This window comes from Drosophila kikkawai, chromosome 2L (assembly GCF_030179895.1).
Source record: "Drosophila kikkawai strain 14028-0561.14 chromosome 2L, DkikHiC1v2, whole genome shotgun sequence".
Taxonomy (NCBI): domain Eukaryota; kingdom Metazoa; phylum Arthropoda; class Insecta; order Diptera; family Drosophilidae; genus Drosophila; species Drosophila kikkawai.
The window spans coordinates 26,978,489-26,993,710 of record NC_091728.1 but is presented as its reverse complement, the minus strand read 5'-3'; the positions used below and the strand labels follow the sequence as shown (position 1 = coordinate 26,993,710).

At 39.7% G+C, this 15,222-nt stretch overlaps 1 protein-coding gene across 1 annotated transcript in view; it reads left to right on the top strand.

Annotated features, from left to right (window-relative positions):
• The first annotated feature begins 3,664 nt into the window (after window positions 1-3,664).
• Window positions 3,665-15,222, top strand: part of LOC108083304 (guanine nucleotide exchange factor DBS) — an 83,771-nt gene continuing 72,213 nt past the window's right edge. The window contains exon 1 of the mRNA XM_041775686.2: window positions 3,665-3,716. Within this exon, the coding sequence (XP_041631620.1) occupies window positions 3,680-3,716 (37 nt within the window). The 5' untranslated portion in view covers window positions 3,665-3,679. The remainder of the gene's footprint in view (window positions 3,717-15,222) is intronic.

Below are 15,222 nucleotides of genomic sequence, written 5' to 3'. Positions count from 1 at the left end.
AATGTAACTAAATACTACGATAAATAAATAAAAACGCATGCAAAATTAGATTAAGGTGATACATTACGAGCTAACTCAACAAGTATTAAAGTTTTTAGTACGGAAGGGCTGTCACTACGAGTTATAATGTCAGAGAGGCGGTTGTAATCCGTACATAAAACCCTAAAGGGTTCATGTACTTCAAACTCCCGCCTACAGTGATTTACAAATAAAGGGATTAGGGTTCTAGATGTTAGTCGGGGAACGTGGAAGTTAAGCTGCCCTAAAAGAAAGGGGCTATCAACATCACCGTTTATTAGGTTATGAAGGAATACGACACCAAGCATCGTTCTACGGTTAGCTAGGGAGGGTAAGTTAATTAATAGGAGTCTACTTGAATACGACGGTAGCCTCTCATCAGCATCCCAAGGTAGGCCACGGAGGGCGAAAAGTAAAAAGTTCTTTTGTACAGATTCAATACGGTTAATATGGATTCCGAATTGAGGACTCCAGACGCATGAACCATACTCCAATTTAGGGCGAACTAACGAAGTAAAAAGGGTCTTCGTTATATAAGGGAAATCGAATTCCTTCGACCACCTCTTAATAAAACCGAGCATGCCTTTGGCTTTATTAACCATGCACGAAATATGTTCAGAGAACGAAAGTTTAGGGTCTAAGCGAACGCCTAAATCATCAACAAGAGATATTCTGTCAAGAGCGCAATCATTTAGCATATATGTGGCAGACTGGGGAGTGACACGTGAAAATGTCATCAGCTTGCATTTAGAGCTATTGAGATGTAATAAATTAGCACGACACCATGCTTGAAAGTTATTAAGATCCGATTGCAGGTCTGACTGGCAAGAGCTGTCCTTATACTGCAAGCATAGCTTAACGTCATCAGCGTACATAAGTACTCTAGAATTCGTTAAAACCAGCGGGAGGTTATTGATAAACAATGTAAATAGCAGCGGGCCGAGGTGGCTACCCTGTGGGACGCCAGAAGTGACTCTGAGGAATTTGGATAAAGCATTTTTAAACAGAACCTTTTGAATTCTGTTACTCAAATAGCTCAAAATCCATTTAAGAAGATCGACAGGAAACCCGATTAAGTCAAGCTTCCTTACAAGAAGAGAGTGATTAACCGAGTCAAAAGCTTTACTGAAGTCTGTGTAAATCACGTCGGTTTGTAAGTTACGTTGGAAACCTCTAATAATGAAGGAGGTGAATTCCAGAAGATTTGTAGTGGTCGATCTTCGCCTCATAAAACCATGCTGACATGGTGAAATTACGGATCTGCATAAATGCTGCAAGTGGGGAGTAATTACATTCTCGAAAAGTTTTGGAATTGCCGACAACTTAGAGATTCCTCTATAGTTGCTGGCGTCCGATTTGCTACCTTTTTTGTGGAGAGGAATGATAAATGATTCCTTCCAAATAAGGGGAAATTCTGAGGTTCTAAAGATAAGGTAAACAATTTCAGAAGGGGTTTGCACAGAGCTCCGGCACAATACCTGAGCACGCAGCCTGGTATTCCATCGGGACCCGGTGAGTAAACTGGTTTTACACGATGAAGATCCGAACTAAGGGCCCCAATATGTCCCCAATTGTTACTATTTAATATAAACCGCCTACCCCTACCTTATATTAAAGAATTTGGGTGCCTATTTAATTCATTTAAATTAATAGTTGGTAAATGCTCCATTTCAAATTTGCAACTGCCAATTCGACAGCCTTTGTTTAAGCCTAGTACTCTGACGAGAAAAAACCGCTGTATAAATTTAGACAGCGGCCAAACTCCATATAAAAAAAAACGGTGTCGAAAAAAAAAGAAGAAGAACTTTTAGACACGTCGTTTTTTTCGGTACTCTGACGACGAAAATGAAGCCTGCGAAAATTGAATGGCGTTGCCAGATCAAGATAGTAAACAGCTGATATCGCGCTGTCTAAATAATTCATTTGATTTATTTAGACACCCCTAATGGAGGGAAAGTTGAAAGAAAAAGGTGGCATTGATAGGAGCTGTCAAGGGGAAGCCCATAATATGGAATTTAACCTACAAAGGACATTTTAATGCCATATTTATTAATATTTTTAATATTTTTTTTGAATATTTGTTTACAAACAGCTGTCCAGTGTGACCAAAGAAAATCCTTAAACGCCATAAAAAGTACATTTTCATGGCATTTCAGGAGTTTCCTTAATTTTTTTTGGTCACACTAGCTCGGTAGCGAAAAAAACAGCGATTCCGCTGTGTAATTTAGACAACGGGTTTTTCTCGTCAGAGTACTAGGCTTTACGTTTTCATGAGCCACAGCTGATCGATCAGCTGTTCGGATGTTAAATGTGCTTTAATGTTGTGTGGGAACACGAGTTTCACATTTGTGAAAAATCCCAAACGTTCCTCACAAATGTGCTGTGTGGGAAGACAGTATAAGAAGTCTGTCGACCAAAAGCTGATTTTTTTTGCGCTTTGGCGACTCGTTCTACAGCTTCATTCTATTAAATTGAGTGTCCAGCGCAGAGAATAGGCCATTCTCTTTGTGAAAATGGACCATAAGCTCATTAAAGTTAAAGACAAATTATTCCACTTTAAAATAATATGTTGGGGGTTATGTTCGTGGATAAATATAAGGGCCTAATACATAAGTAAACCGTACGCGACACACGCGTTAGAAAAGGAGAACACCAGACTTGAACTTAAGCGACATACGTTTATTCAGTTTGATGGCTTGCGAAGGAGTGAACATAGGACGAGGATAATAAAGAGACCATACTTCATTATACTACAAATGGAAATGGATCATCGGTTATCGAATATGAAACGTTCAGCTTGCATACTTTAACATAATATGTTAAATTTTATCAACAGTTTTAGGTCAAGCTTTTGCTCAATCTGCATAAGACCTAAGCAAATTAGCTTTTACTAAAACTTTAGCCTTCTGAAACTCCGTATCTTTCGATTACGGGTTAGTATGACAAGGTTTTTTTAGGTTTAGGTTTTATATCCGTACGAATCGGCCATACTGCCAAGTCAGCTTATTTATTTATTTACTTGAATTAAAAGTTTCAAACAGCTTAGGTAAATTTTATATTTTTTTCCTAAAATAAATGTATGCCCTGAAGCAGTCGCATCCTGTATGTATTGGCGTTTATATTATTTAAGTCCTAGATGGTCACGTAGTGACCGGTAGCAATTTTCGATCAACTTCCTATCCTTTTTTTATAATATGTTTTGAGGGTGAAATTAACCCTGAAGCGCCAGTTGGTAGTTAGTTACCCGGTAGCTTTCGAACTCACTGAGAAAATATGGTAGTCCGTTGACGCAATGGTATTGAAGGACAAGCACATGCGCAGTTAGGAAAACATGGTGAAGACCTAATGCGCGTTTATACATCTCATATATTGCATTCATATGTATGTACATATGTATGTGTGAATACTTCCATACATAAATACGAAGCGGCTGAAGTTTTAATCATTGAACAGAAATGGATTTGCAGTTTTATGTTAATAAATAAAATCGAATTTATGATGAGTGATCTTGTAGATCCATATGTATATCTAAAGCAACCGTACAAAATGTAAATTACAATAAGGCATAAAAAAGCTCGCAAATACTTCACTCTCAATCGAAAAACAAATTGAACAATTGCTTGAACATCTTAAGAACAGTGCTTCCAAAGCAAACGGTGCAATGGACATGTTGCCGAAAGGACAATCTGAATTAAATGGTTGGTAAATAATGTTTATGTATATGCGTATATGTACATATGTATGTATGTAACAAAAGCAATCTTAAGACTACGAAAAATAAGTTGTTGATATGGTTGTCAATTGGATTGTTTTGGTGAGACCGTTACTGTTATGGGATTGGGATATTTATATGTATGTACACACATACAGCTCAGTTGGCATGTCTGAAACAAATTTTATTGAAACATATTGATCAATTGTATATTATTCCATTAATTTATAAAAATTAAAAACTAGAAAACTGCTTCATTTCCCCGAAAGTTATTGGCACAGTTGGCAAATAGTAAATTATTCTGTACAAATTTGATCGATCTGTTAACTTTTTCCTTCTGGAAAGCCTTGTTATCTTTATTTAGAAAATGCTTGTTGATAAAATGTTAACTTAAAATTTTCGAAGTGCCTATTTTCTAAGCCAAAGAAGCTTATTTTACCAAAATGATGGACAAACAAAAGTAAATTACCAAATCTCAACGGAAAATAATTTTGTATTTACATAATCAGGGCAAATCGTATGCTGAGGATTGAAGAAATGATGATTAGAACATGTTTTACCATTTACTTGGCTGCACTTTCCTGCTTTGGGCAGGAAGACAATCCGAGAGGTTCTCCATTGGATAGGGATATAGCCCGTGCTTGAACAAGCTGTATATATTGCGTAGAGCCATGGGGTGATCACTTCCTTGGTCGCCTGCAGCATGGCTGGGAATATTCCATCTAGTCCTGATTCTTTTATTCTCGCAAAGAAGTCTATAGCCCAGTTGATTCTACTAGAGGATATTAGATCTTTTGGGAGATGCTCTTCTCCAGTTGCTAGGTCCTGGTGCTTATTCGCATCGGGTACCTCAGTGCATCCTAGGAAATGCGCAAGAATTAGTGCTGTTAGGGCCTCTTCGCTGCCCTCAGTCCACTGTCCGTCGTCGCGTTTGAACTGACTCTGACAACAAAAGCGTTTAGCCTATTCAAAGGAATATTTAAGCAAGCTAGTTGACTTTTTAAACAATATTATCCTTTCTAATGACAAAATAAATCCAATATTTTCCAATTGGATGGCCCCAAAACTATACGGAGAAAGCCCAGTACGGAACCCAAAAAAAGAAACTCGTAGTGTCTGTGAAACATAGTGGTAGAATCGTTATTGAGTGGGGCTACATGTGCGCTAATGGTGCCGGAGAACTTGCATTCATAGACGGCAAAATGGACAAAAAAAATTTGTTAAAATATCTTGAAGATGTATCTTAAAAAAAGAGCCGAAAAGTTTAACTACCAGTCACATTCACTTTTCAGCACGATAATACGGTTCATTTTAGGCGTATGTATGAGGCTGGTAAATTTTGAGAAGTATACTTTTTTATATCCACCACGATCTCCAGATTCAATCCCCATCGAAGATTTTTGTGAAGAATTGGACAGAAGGCTAAACAGCGCAATATATCAACAAAGGTCGAGGTATGGTAAAGGTCGAACTTATAGGGGGGTGGCTTAAAATAGGAATGGGAACCACCCAAAATGCATGTGCATACAATCAGCAGTCGAGCCGACCTGAGCAAGCCCGTCTTGCCGTTCCTAAGTAAAAGTTTAAGGTACGTACATATGTATGTATGTATTCTATTCATATGTATCTTTATTTATCACGCCCAAATCATGCGACTACCGCCACCGTGCTTAATTGTTTTTTTATTCGGTGCTATGGTGAAGCTCTGAATTCGGTTGTTTCCAAACATATTCGTCTGCGAAAATAACTTCATTCCACAGTCACCGACTATCTCTCTTCGAGTGCGGACGTCAGTGCCTATTCTACGATCAGTGGTCTCTATTGCCAATTCCTTTTTCTAACCGTTCTTTTTTGTTCATTCGAGCCCGCGTACTTGTGTAATACTTCACAGTTAAGTCACACGTAGTTGTTACCATGGCCCCTGGGCCTCCCAATCTTGGGGACAATCGCTTTGCAAGCTTTAGCGTGAGTCCCAAAGCCAAGAAAAAACGCTCATACGTAAAGTTTTCTGAGGAATTCCCTGAACTCCCCGAAACCACCCAGCAAAACCCCAGATTCGTAATAATCGCCTCCAAAAACCCAGATAAGCCTCTTACTGATTTTTCATGCTTCGCAGTGCACCCAAAAACGTTCACTTCGTATTCAAGTTCTCCAGAACAGTCGATGGAATCACTAAACTGCTAGGGCACACAGCAAAACATTGCAAAAACCCCGCCACATGCGTGACATGTAATCTTGTTCCTCACCTCCCCGAACCTTTCACTCGCACTTTCTGCGCAAACTGTAACGGCGATCATTTCGCCTCTTCATCCCAATGCCCACAATACCAAAACCAGAGGGAGCTCCTCCGAATAAAAACTACAAAAAAATGTAGTAGGCGAGAAGCTCGCATAATACAAAAACAACAACAACCCAAACCCAATACCAACTTTTCATCCTCCAATGCTGCTATCGCAGCAACCCATCATACAACAAAAACAACAAACTCAAAAACAACAGTGAGTTGCGATAAGCAGGAAGCTCCCCAAGTGCATGGCAAAGTGCACAACAATTCGCCCAGCGTTTCGCTCGGCAATTCTGCTAGCTGTTCAATCAGCCAGGCAGACCAATCGGTAACCACGGCACCTTCTTCCTCATACAAAAAAGTACCAACATACGAAGCATCAAAAACAACAAGCGAAAAAACTCGTGCTATTTTATTAGATGCACAAGAACTTATACAATCTACTCAAGACGACACAACTCTTTCTCTTTACAACTCGAATACCCCTCTACGTAACACAACTGAAGACTCGGATACGTCAATGGAAAGTCTCGACTCATAGTCGGACTTTTTACCATTGACATCCCCTTGCTAACATAAAACACATCTCTCGTTACTTTCAATGTCTATTAATATAAATGGTATTTTTAACAACTTTAACGAACTGAGTCTTCTTATCAGAGACCTCTCACCAGATGTACTACGTTTGCAAGAAACCCATTTACCTCACACTTTGAAGAACTTTATCTGCCCCAAGGCATATACTGGCTACTTCTACAACTTGCCACATAACACATCGGCCAAGCAAGGCGCCGGTGTGCTCATTAAAGAACACATTCCCCATACACATACGGTTATAAACTCGAACATTCTCTGTTCCGCTTTACAGATGAACCTTGGGAGGCCGCTAACTGTAGCATTCCTCAGACAAAAAAGGTACCACACACACCATGGTGGAATCAAACCAAACAAAACATGTATGTCGACTTCATCCCTAATTAATTATAAAAAATCCAATGCAAAATTTAAAAAAGCTGTACTTTCGGCAAAGCGAAATAGTCCCGAGAAATTCACGTCTCGAATTTCACCTCTATCTTCCACTAAGAAAGTGTGGACCGATATCAAGCGTTTAGCAGGCGTTCCTACCATGTCTATAAAATTTATTAACTCTGCCTCAGGTCTTTTGACCTGCCCCCAAAGTATCGCCAATGAAATTGGCCTTACTTGGTCAAACTACTCAAGAGACTGTAATTTTTCAGCTGAATATATACAGCAAAAACTCCTCTATTTGAATAGAAACTATGAACCAAATTCGTTATCAGCTTCCGCAAAATAGTTGGACCAAAACTTCACCCTAACGGAAATAGAATCTGCACTAGCTACGGCCAAAGGGAAAAGCCCGGGAGCGGATAGAATATCCTACCCAATGTTAAAACATATCCCCATATGCCTCAATCGAAAACTACTCGAAATATACAACAATATGCTGCAGTCTGGTTCCTACCCACATACATGGAGGTCCTCCATTATTATTCCAATAAGCAAGCCGAACAAAGAACCTAATGAAATAAATTGTCCCGATTTCTCTTCATTCATGCCTAAGTAAAACTATTGAAAAAATAATAGCCAGCAGGTTGATATGGTTTATAGCCCGTCATAACTTAATCTTCCATAACCAGGTAGCATTCAAGCAGAAACACTCCACAATAGACGTCTTGTTGCGTATCCAACACTTCGCGTCGAACGCTCTTTCCACAAGGAATCATGTCTCCATCTTGGCGACTGATTTCGAAAAAGCCTTCGATCGCTTGGGGTTACATGTAGTGCTTTGTAGACTCGAGCGATGGGGCATCGGTCCAAGGCTTTATAACCTTGTAAAGGCCTTTATGACCAACCGCTTGGTTCGAGTCAACAACATCACTTCCGAAACGCACAATTTATATAACGGCATCCCACAAGGCTCTCCACTGTCAGTAGTGCTCTTCATGATAGCGTTCGAAAAAAGCACACCGCGATTTGTAAACGCAAAAGAAGACGACTCATTTGACACTACGACAGATTGACGACGGTTTTGTAAATGTGATGTCATTAGTTTGACAGCATTTTTTGAGAATTTGAACTGAGTTTCTAATTTTGCACATAGGACATTATGATTAACGGTGTCAAAGGCTTTACTATAGTCAAGTAGTACAAGAAGCGTCACATTGGAGTTGTCAGCATATTCTCGTATATCATTTGATATTTTTAAAATTGCCGAAGTGCAGCTGCAGTGTTTCCTAAATCCTGATTGGTTATTATTCAGTAAAGCGTTATCATGGATGAACGAGTTAATTTGAGATGCCATTATATTCTCAAAGGCCTTTGATAGATACGGAAGAATAGAAATGGGCCTATGTTCTTTGTTTGCCTTCGGAACAGGGATAATTTTTTTTGCTATTTTCCAACGGTCTGGAAACGTGGAAGTTGTAAAGGCCGTGTTAAATATATATTTTATGTATTACAGGATTTTTGGTAACAATACTTTTATATATTTAGGATTAATGCCGTCAAGTCCAACTGCGTCTGATTTGATTTAAGAATATTGACGAGCACTTCACACTGATTGACACAAACAAATCTAAATCTACTATCACAGAGGTTTCGAGGTACTGATCTCAGGTACATATTGTTTTCGCAGATTTCAGGTACATTGCATTTCGACAGACTTGTGTTTAATTCCTCTATGTCAACATCCTGTTCGGGCGCTGCTGGTTTCCTGCCTATTCCTAATGACTTTATTTCTTTCCAAGTTTGTGAGGTGGATGCTGTTGTTTGGAATCTACTACTATAAAAGTTTGTCTTTGTAGAGTCAATTAGTTTGGTCACCGTCTTTCTCAGTAATTTAAATCGTCCATAGTGTTCTGGCGTCCTATACCACTTTTGGTATGCGTCATTTCGGGATTTGATTGCTAGCTTAATGTCAATATTAAACCAAGATTTGACGCAATGTTTGATCACTTTGGTTATGACCGGAACAAAGTTTTCGTATAAATAGCTGATGTTGTTTTGAAACTGTGCAAGTTGCTGGTCTACTGTTGGTGATACGAAAATATTATTCCAGTTGCACTTATCAGATTCAGTCATAAGCAAGCCATAGTCAAGGTTCTTAAAGTCTCTAAATACTATCGATTCGTCATTGAGGTAAAAGTTGTAGGTCAAATATATAAGGTCATGTTTTGAGAACGAAGGCACGATGAGTTGGTCAAACAGACATACTTTTTTAACGTCAGAGACAAAGAAGACATCTAACAAAGAACTGCAAGTTCTGCTGAAATGTGTTGGAAACACAGAGTTTACCAAGTGCATGCCTATGGATTCGAATTCATTTTTAAGATGTGTTTCCCTCAGCATGTTGCAATTCAGATCTCCCGCTATTATAATGTCTGCATAATTTAGCGATATATCTCATAGCAAACTAATTATTTCATTATAAGTAATACCTATCACATCGTTGGCGCTAAATGCATCCAATAAGAATTTTACTTGATGCAAATTTATTGCTAAAGGAAGGAATCATTTATCATTCCTCTCCACAAAAAAGGTAGCAAATCGGACGCCAGCAACTATAGAGGAATCTCTAAGTTGTCGGCAATTCCAAAACTTTTCGAGAATGTAATTACTCCCCACTTGCAGCATTTATGCAGATCCGTAATTTCACCATGTCAGCATGGTTTTATGAGGCGAAGATCGACCACTACAAATCTTCTGGAACTCACCTCTTTCGTTATTAGAGGTTTCCAACGTAACTTTCAAACTGACGTGATTTACACAGACTTCAGTAAAGCCTTTGACTCGGTTAATCACTCTCTTCTTGTAAGGAAGCTTGACTTAATCGGGTTTCCTGTCGATCTACTTAAATGGATTTTGAGCTATTTGAGTGACAGAACTCAAAAGGTTCTGTTTAAAAATGCTCTATCCAAATTCCTCAGAGTCACTTCTGGCGTCCCGCAGGGTAGCCACCTCGGCCCGCTGCTATTTACATTGTTTATCAATGACCTCCCGCTGGTTCTAACGAATTCTAGAGTACTTATGTACGCTGATGACGTTAAGCTATGCTTGCAGTATAAGGACAGCTCTTGCCAGTCAGACCTGCAATCGGATCTTAATAACTTTCAAGCATGGTGTCGTGCTAATTTATTACATCTCAACAGCTCTAAATGCAAGCTGATGACATTTTCACGTGTCACTCCCCAGTTTGCCACTTATATGCTAAATGATTGTGCTCTTGAAAGAATATCTCTTGTTGATGATTTAGGCGTTCGCTTAGACCCTAAACTTTCGTTCTCTGAACATATTTCGTGCACGGTTAATAAGGCCAGAGGCATGCTAGGTTTTATTAAGAGGTGGTCGAAGGAATTCGATTCCCCTTATATAACGAAGACCCTTTTTACTTCATTAGTTCGCCCTATATTGGAGTATGGTTCATGCGTCTGGAGTCCTCAATTCGGAATCCATATTAACCGTATTGAATCTGTACAAAAGAACTTTTTACTTTTCGCCCTCCGTGGCCTACCTTGGGATGCTGATGAGAGGCTACCGTCCTATACAAGTAGACTCCTATTAATTAACTTACCCTCCCTAGCTAACCGTAGAACAATGCTTGGTGTCGTATTCCTTCATAACCTTATAAATGGTGTGGTTGAGAGCCCCTTTCTTTTAGGGCAGCTTAACTTCCACGTTCCCCGACTAACATCTAGAACCCTTATCCCTTTAGTAGTAAATCACTGTAGGCGGGAGTTTGAAGTACATGAACCCTTTAGGGTTTTATGTACGGATTACAACCGCCTCTCTGATATTATAATTCGTAGCGATAACCCTTCTATATTAAAAACCTTAATACTTGTAGAGTTAGCTCGTAGTGTAGCACCGTAGTCTAATTTTGCATGCGTTTCTTTTTATTTTACCTATTTATTTATTCTTGCATGACTTGTAGTAGTTATCTCGTAGAGTAGCACTTATTTTGCATGCGTTTTTCTTTTTTTTTTTTTTTTTTTTTTTTTTTTTTTATTTTTTATATTTTGTTTATTTATTAAATTATGGTTATGGTTATATATTTTTATTATTAGATCATTATTTTGCATGTGTTTTTATTTATTTATATATTTATAGTTTATTATATTATCTCCTAATGTTTCCTCGTACATTTCGTCTGTCCTTCTAACGCGTCTATCTAGTTCGCGATTCGTGCCGTACGTCACACGGCTGCGCCCCTCGGTCGGTTGGGCGGGAGGTGGAAGCGGGACCCCGCGCGAAAAAAAAAAAAAAAAAAAAAAAAAAAAAAAAAATATATTCTATCTGACTATTATCCGGATACTTACATACGAACTTTGTCTTTAATTTTTTAGACACAAAAATTGCTTTGAGCGTTTATGTGGCAAATTTTAAGGCCAGATCTCTGGTTTGCCAGTATGCGCAGCAAGGTATGGCTATGGGATACAACTACACTGCCTTCCATTTCAAATATATAAGAAAAATTACTTGTTGCACAGATATTATACATAAATTAAGGCATTGGAAACATACTGGAAAGGACACAAAGAAAACATAGCGACCTACATTAATTTAAATCTAATAATAATTATAGTTATGAGTAAACATAGCAGATACAAAATTGAGTGAAGCGTCTTAATCTCGAAATGTGCTCTTATCGGTGCCGCCAGCATCGTTGATTAGCTCAGAAAGCTCGTGTGAGCTTTGCACATATCGAGGTTCCCCTCCGTCGCTCAGCTTCACGTACACCACACCACGTCGTGTAAAAACACCTGTGAGTTGGTTGTGCTTTTTGCATCGCATGGCCTCTTTAAATATATCGTAGTTGTGTTTCGTCAGCTGCTCATTTACATATATTAGAGCAGGCGAATCAAACCCGATCAGCTGCAGGCTTAGTTGTTTGTAGTTGTTTCGCCGGTATGCCCCTATTGCTCACAGTAGCTCCGCATTGGCGAGCACGTGCTCGAATTTTATAATTATGACCGGCTCTACAAATGTTTGACCCGATCGACGTGGCCGTGTGCGGAAAACGGACCTTACAGGAGGAGGCGGAGTTAAGTTCAGCGAGAAGCACAGCTTGTGGTATAGCGTCTTTAAGTTTTCGCCTTCGACCTGTGGGACACCATGCCAACGCAAATTGGTTGCGACCGCAGCTTCCTCTTCTGCGATGCATTTGGCTACCAGCCTTGCGTCCAAGTCCACGACTTGCTGCTTCAACTGTCCTACTAGGCCACTGGCAGAGCCCTTTGCTGACAATTGGCTCCCCAATTCCTGGACCCTTTGCTGCAGCTCGTCTACCTTCTTTACTTCATTCTCCATTTGAGTGACTCTTTGAGTGAGGTTATCCATGCTGCCATCGCCTGGAACTTCTCCTGAAGGTTGCAGAGAACGCGTGCCTCACTTTCCCGCAGCTCCTTGGAAAGGATATCCTTTGAGTCGATGTGGCATCGGGCGCTTTCAACTCCGTGTTGGAACGCTCTCGCAGTCTCTTAGCAGATGACATGTTGTTGTTGTTTTGTAGATTGAGTGCTTTTGTTGAATTGAGTGATATTATAGTGTTTCGGATTCGCGCTTATTGCTTTGTGTTTTGGTTGAGTGTTTTAATAGTTTTGTTTTTGTAAAGTGCCGGTGTAGTTTGTTTTCTACTCTTTAACGTTTGTGTTATTGATTTTGGTTTGGTTTTAAAGAAATTAAGTTTTGTCAACTTTTAAGAAGACACACTGTCTTAAATGCACAAAATACTTATATTTCACGACTTTATGGAGCTATGTGCTGAAACTCAGCAATAGAATTGGTGTCTTGGTAGTGATATTTTAAGTTTTGTGCGGAGGTCGAAATTTCACGTCTTTCTCTTTGCAACATAGCCGCCCAATTTGGGACAGACGCTACGTGGAGGGTTTTTCTTAATGGTTGCCTGGGATGTGTGTATCCAGCAGGATCTCAAGGGACTCTTTCGCTGACTGCGCCAATATTTCTTCATGGTTGCGTATAGTGCTTTTTTGTATTCTAATTCCTTGTACGGTCACCTGTGTTTGGTTCCGTAATTGTTTTAAAAGCTACCACGTTTTTTTCTTCTGGAGTACGTGAGTCTGCATGACTCCTTGTACGCGATGTTAAGAATGCTCGTTATGTCCCCGACGAGTTTTTAACTTTTAACCTCCCCTCACAACTCATTCACTATGTGTGAATATCGTTAGAGTCACACCCTTCTAAGGGTGTTTCAGATAAATTTGCACGACGGTCGGCATTATTGCTGGGTTTTGTAGGGTGGCTGTTCGTCAATATGTGTGGTTCGTCAATGACAAAGTAGTCCAATAGTTTATGGTATCATCGAGTTCGTCCACGAGGACATCGTTTAGCTCGGCCTTTCTGATGTCATAAGGGACCTTGTGGTTGGATTTTCTCAGCTTTTCAAAGCATCGTTTAAGTATGGCTGACTCGTTTTTATATCCCGTTTTTCCATGTTTTTCACCACCAGAGTGAGTCAGCATATTGAATATCTTTGAAAATAAACAACCGATTTTAAAGTTTATTTAATTTGGCTCTTTAAAAATTCTACAGACTAATTTTTGAAAACAATATCAATCAAGTAGCCGATTTTATTTGACACACAAAATGTGCCCTTTTTGCTGCATTTCCATGACTTTTTCTAGTGTCTCATGTGGTATAGCGATGATTTCTGCACGAATATTAGCCATGATCTCGTCAATGGTTTGAGGCTTGCTGGCGTAAACTTCGCTTTACAAATAGCCCCACAAAAGGAAGTCCGGAGGTGTTAAATCTGGAAATCTGGGTCCGATCTGTTTAGCCTTTTTTGAGTCAACACAACTGAACGACTATTTTCAATGTAAAGCGTCACTATTTTAGAGCGTTCTTTTGGAGTAAAGCGATCCATGATTAAAATTCTGCTGAAACGAGCTTTTCTACTCAAATTAATTGATTCACTTATGACAAAGTTATTCGATATTTAAATACCCACATAAAAGATGGCGCACCCTGTACTTATGATGTCCGGGAAAGGAGCTGACGCTAGTTGCACTACGCCATCAGCGTATGCTACTGCTTTTACTTACATACTGTTGAGCTATTTCAATATGTGGTTCAGATATATAAGCCAAAGTACGGCGACAAGACTCCTCCCTGAGTGCAACCGAGTTCGGCTATGATCGTCCGACTCGTGAGCACCTATCCACTCTCGGATGCCTCTCTCAATACTCATTAAGTTGTGAGAGCACAGTATGGATTCGGCGTTCACGATATTGAACGTACTTTCTATGTCTAAGAAGGTTGCCATCGCGTATTATTTGTACTTAAGTGATTTCTCGACATTTCTTACCACTTCATGAAGTGTTGTGTCCTTTATGTCTTCTATAATTAAATTGTTGTTTTCGTGCCTCCTTGTAAGGCGTCCATTCTTTAGAGACATAACTTATGTTGATATTCATACTCCTTGATCAACCATTGTGGATACTGCTTCTTTGAAATTGATACCTTACATATCTCATTGAAGGCGTTGTTTACATTGTGGGCGTTGCGTCTCGGCTCCGTTTTGCACACCGGTACCGATATCTCCAAAAAAATGTTCCTATGGTCTGATAAGGAATGTTGCAGCGACACATTCCAATTCTCGGGTGTTCTACGATTAAGGTGAGATCTAACACCTCCTCCCACCCTTGAACAACCGCCGTGCTCGGAAATACAAAGGTTGGTCAGCAGCTTGGTGGAGTCGGATCGTCATGGGCCATGTACGCTAATATAATTAGCATTCCTGTCCCGCTTTTACGAACCTGGCAACTGCTAGGTCCGATTTACTATGACTGAAACAGAGAATAGAGTTAAAATGAGTCTTAATTACTATACATGATCTCGTCCTACCCTTCGAGTATGTGTATAGTAAAGCTTATCCCGGCTCGATAGACCAGAGACTTGCTCGTCCCTAGGCCATAGTTCTTGAAGATAGATCGTCAAATTATCAGAAGCGTGAGACCTGCGCTTCAAATGAATTTGCACTATTGATGACATCGATGTTTTTCTGCGTGGAGTCAGGCGACTTGTCGATGATCATGTCATCCAACAACTTGTTCGTGTCATCTACCTCCTCTAGTAATTCGTCGGGTTCGGCTAAGAAGATCTCGATCTTGGCCCTTCTGATACCGTATCGGATTTTGTGCTCGTGTATGAGATGTAGAAATGGCTGACT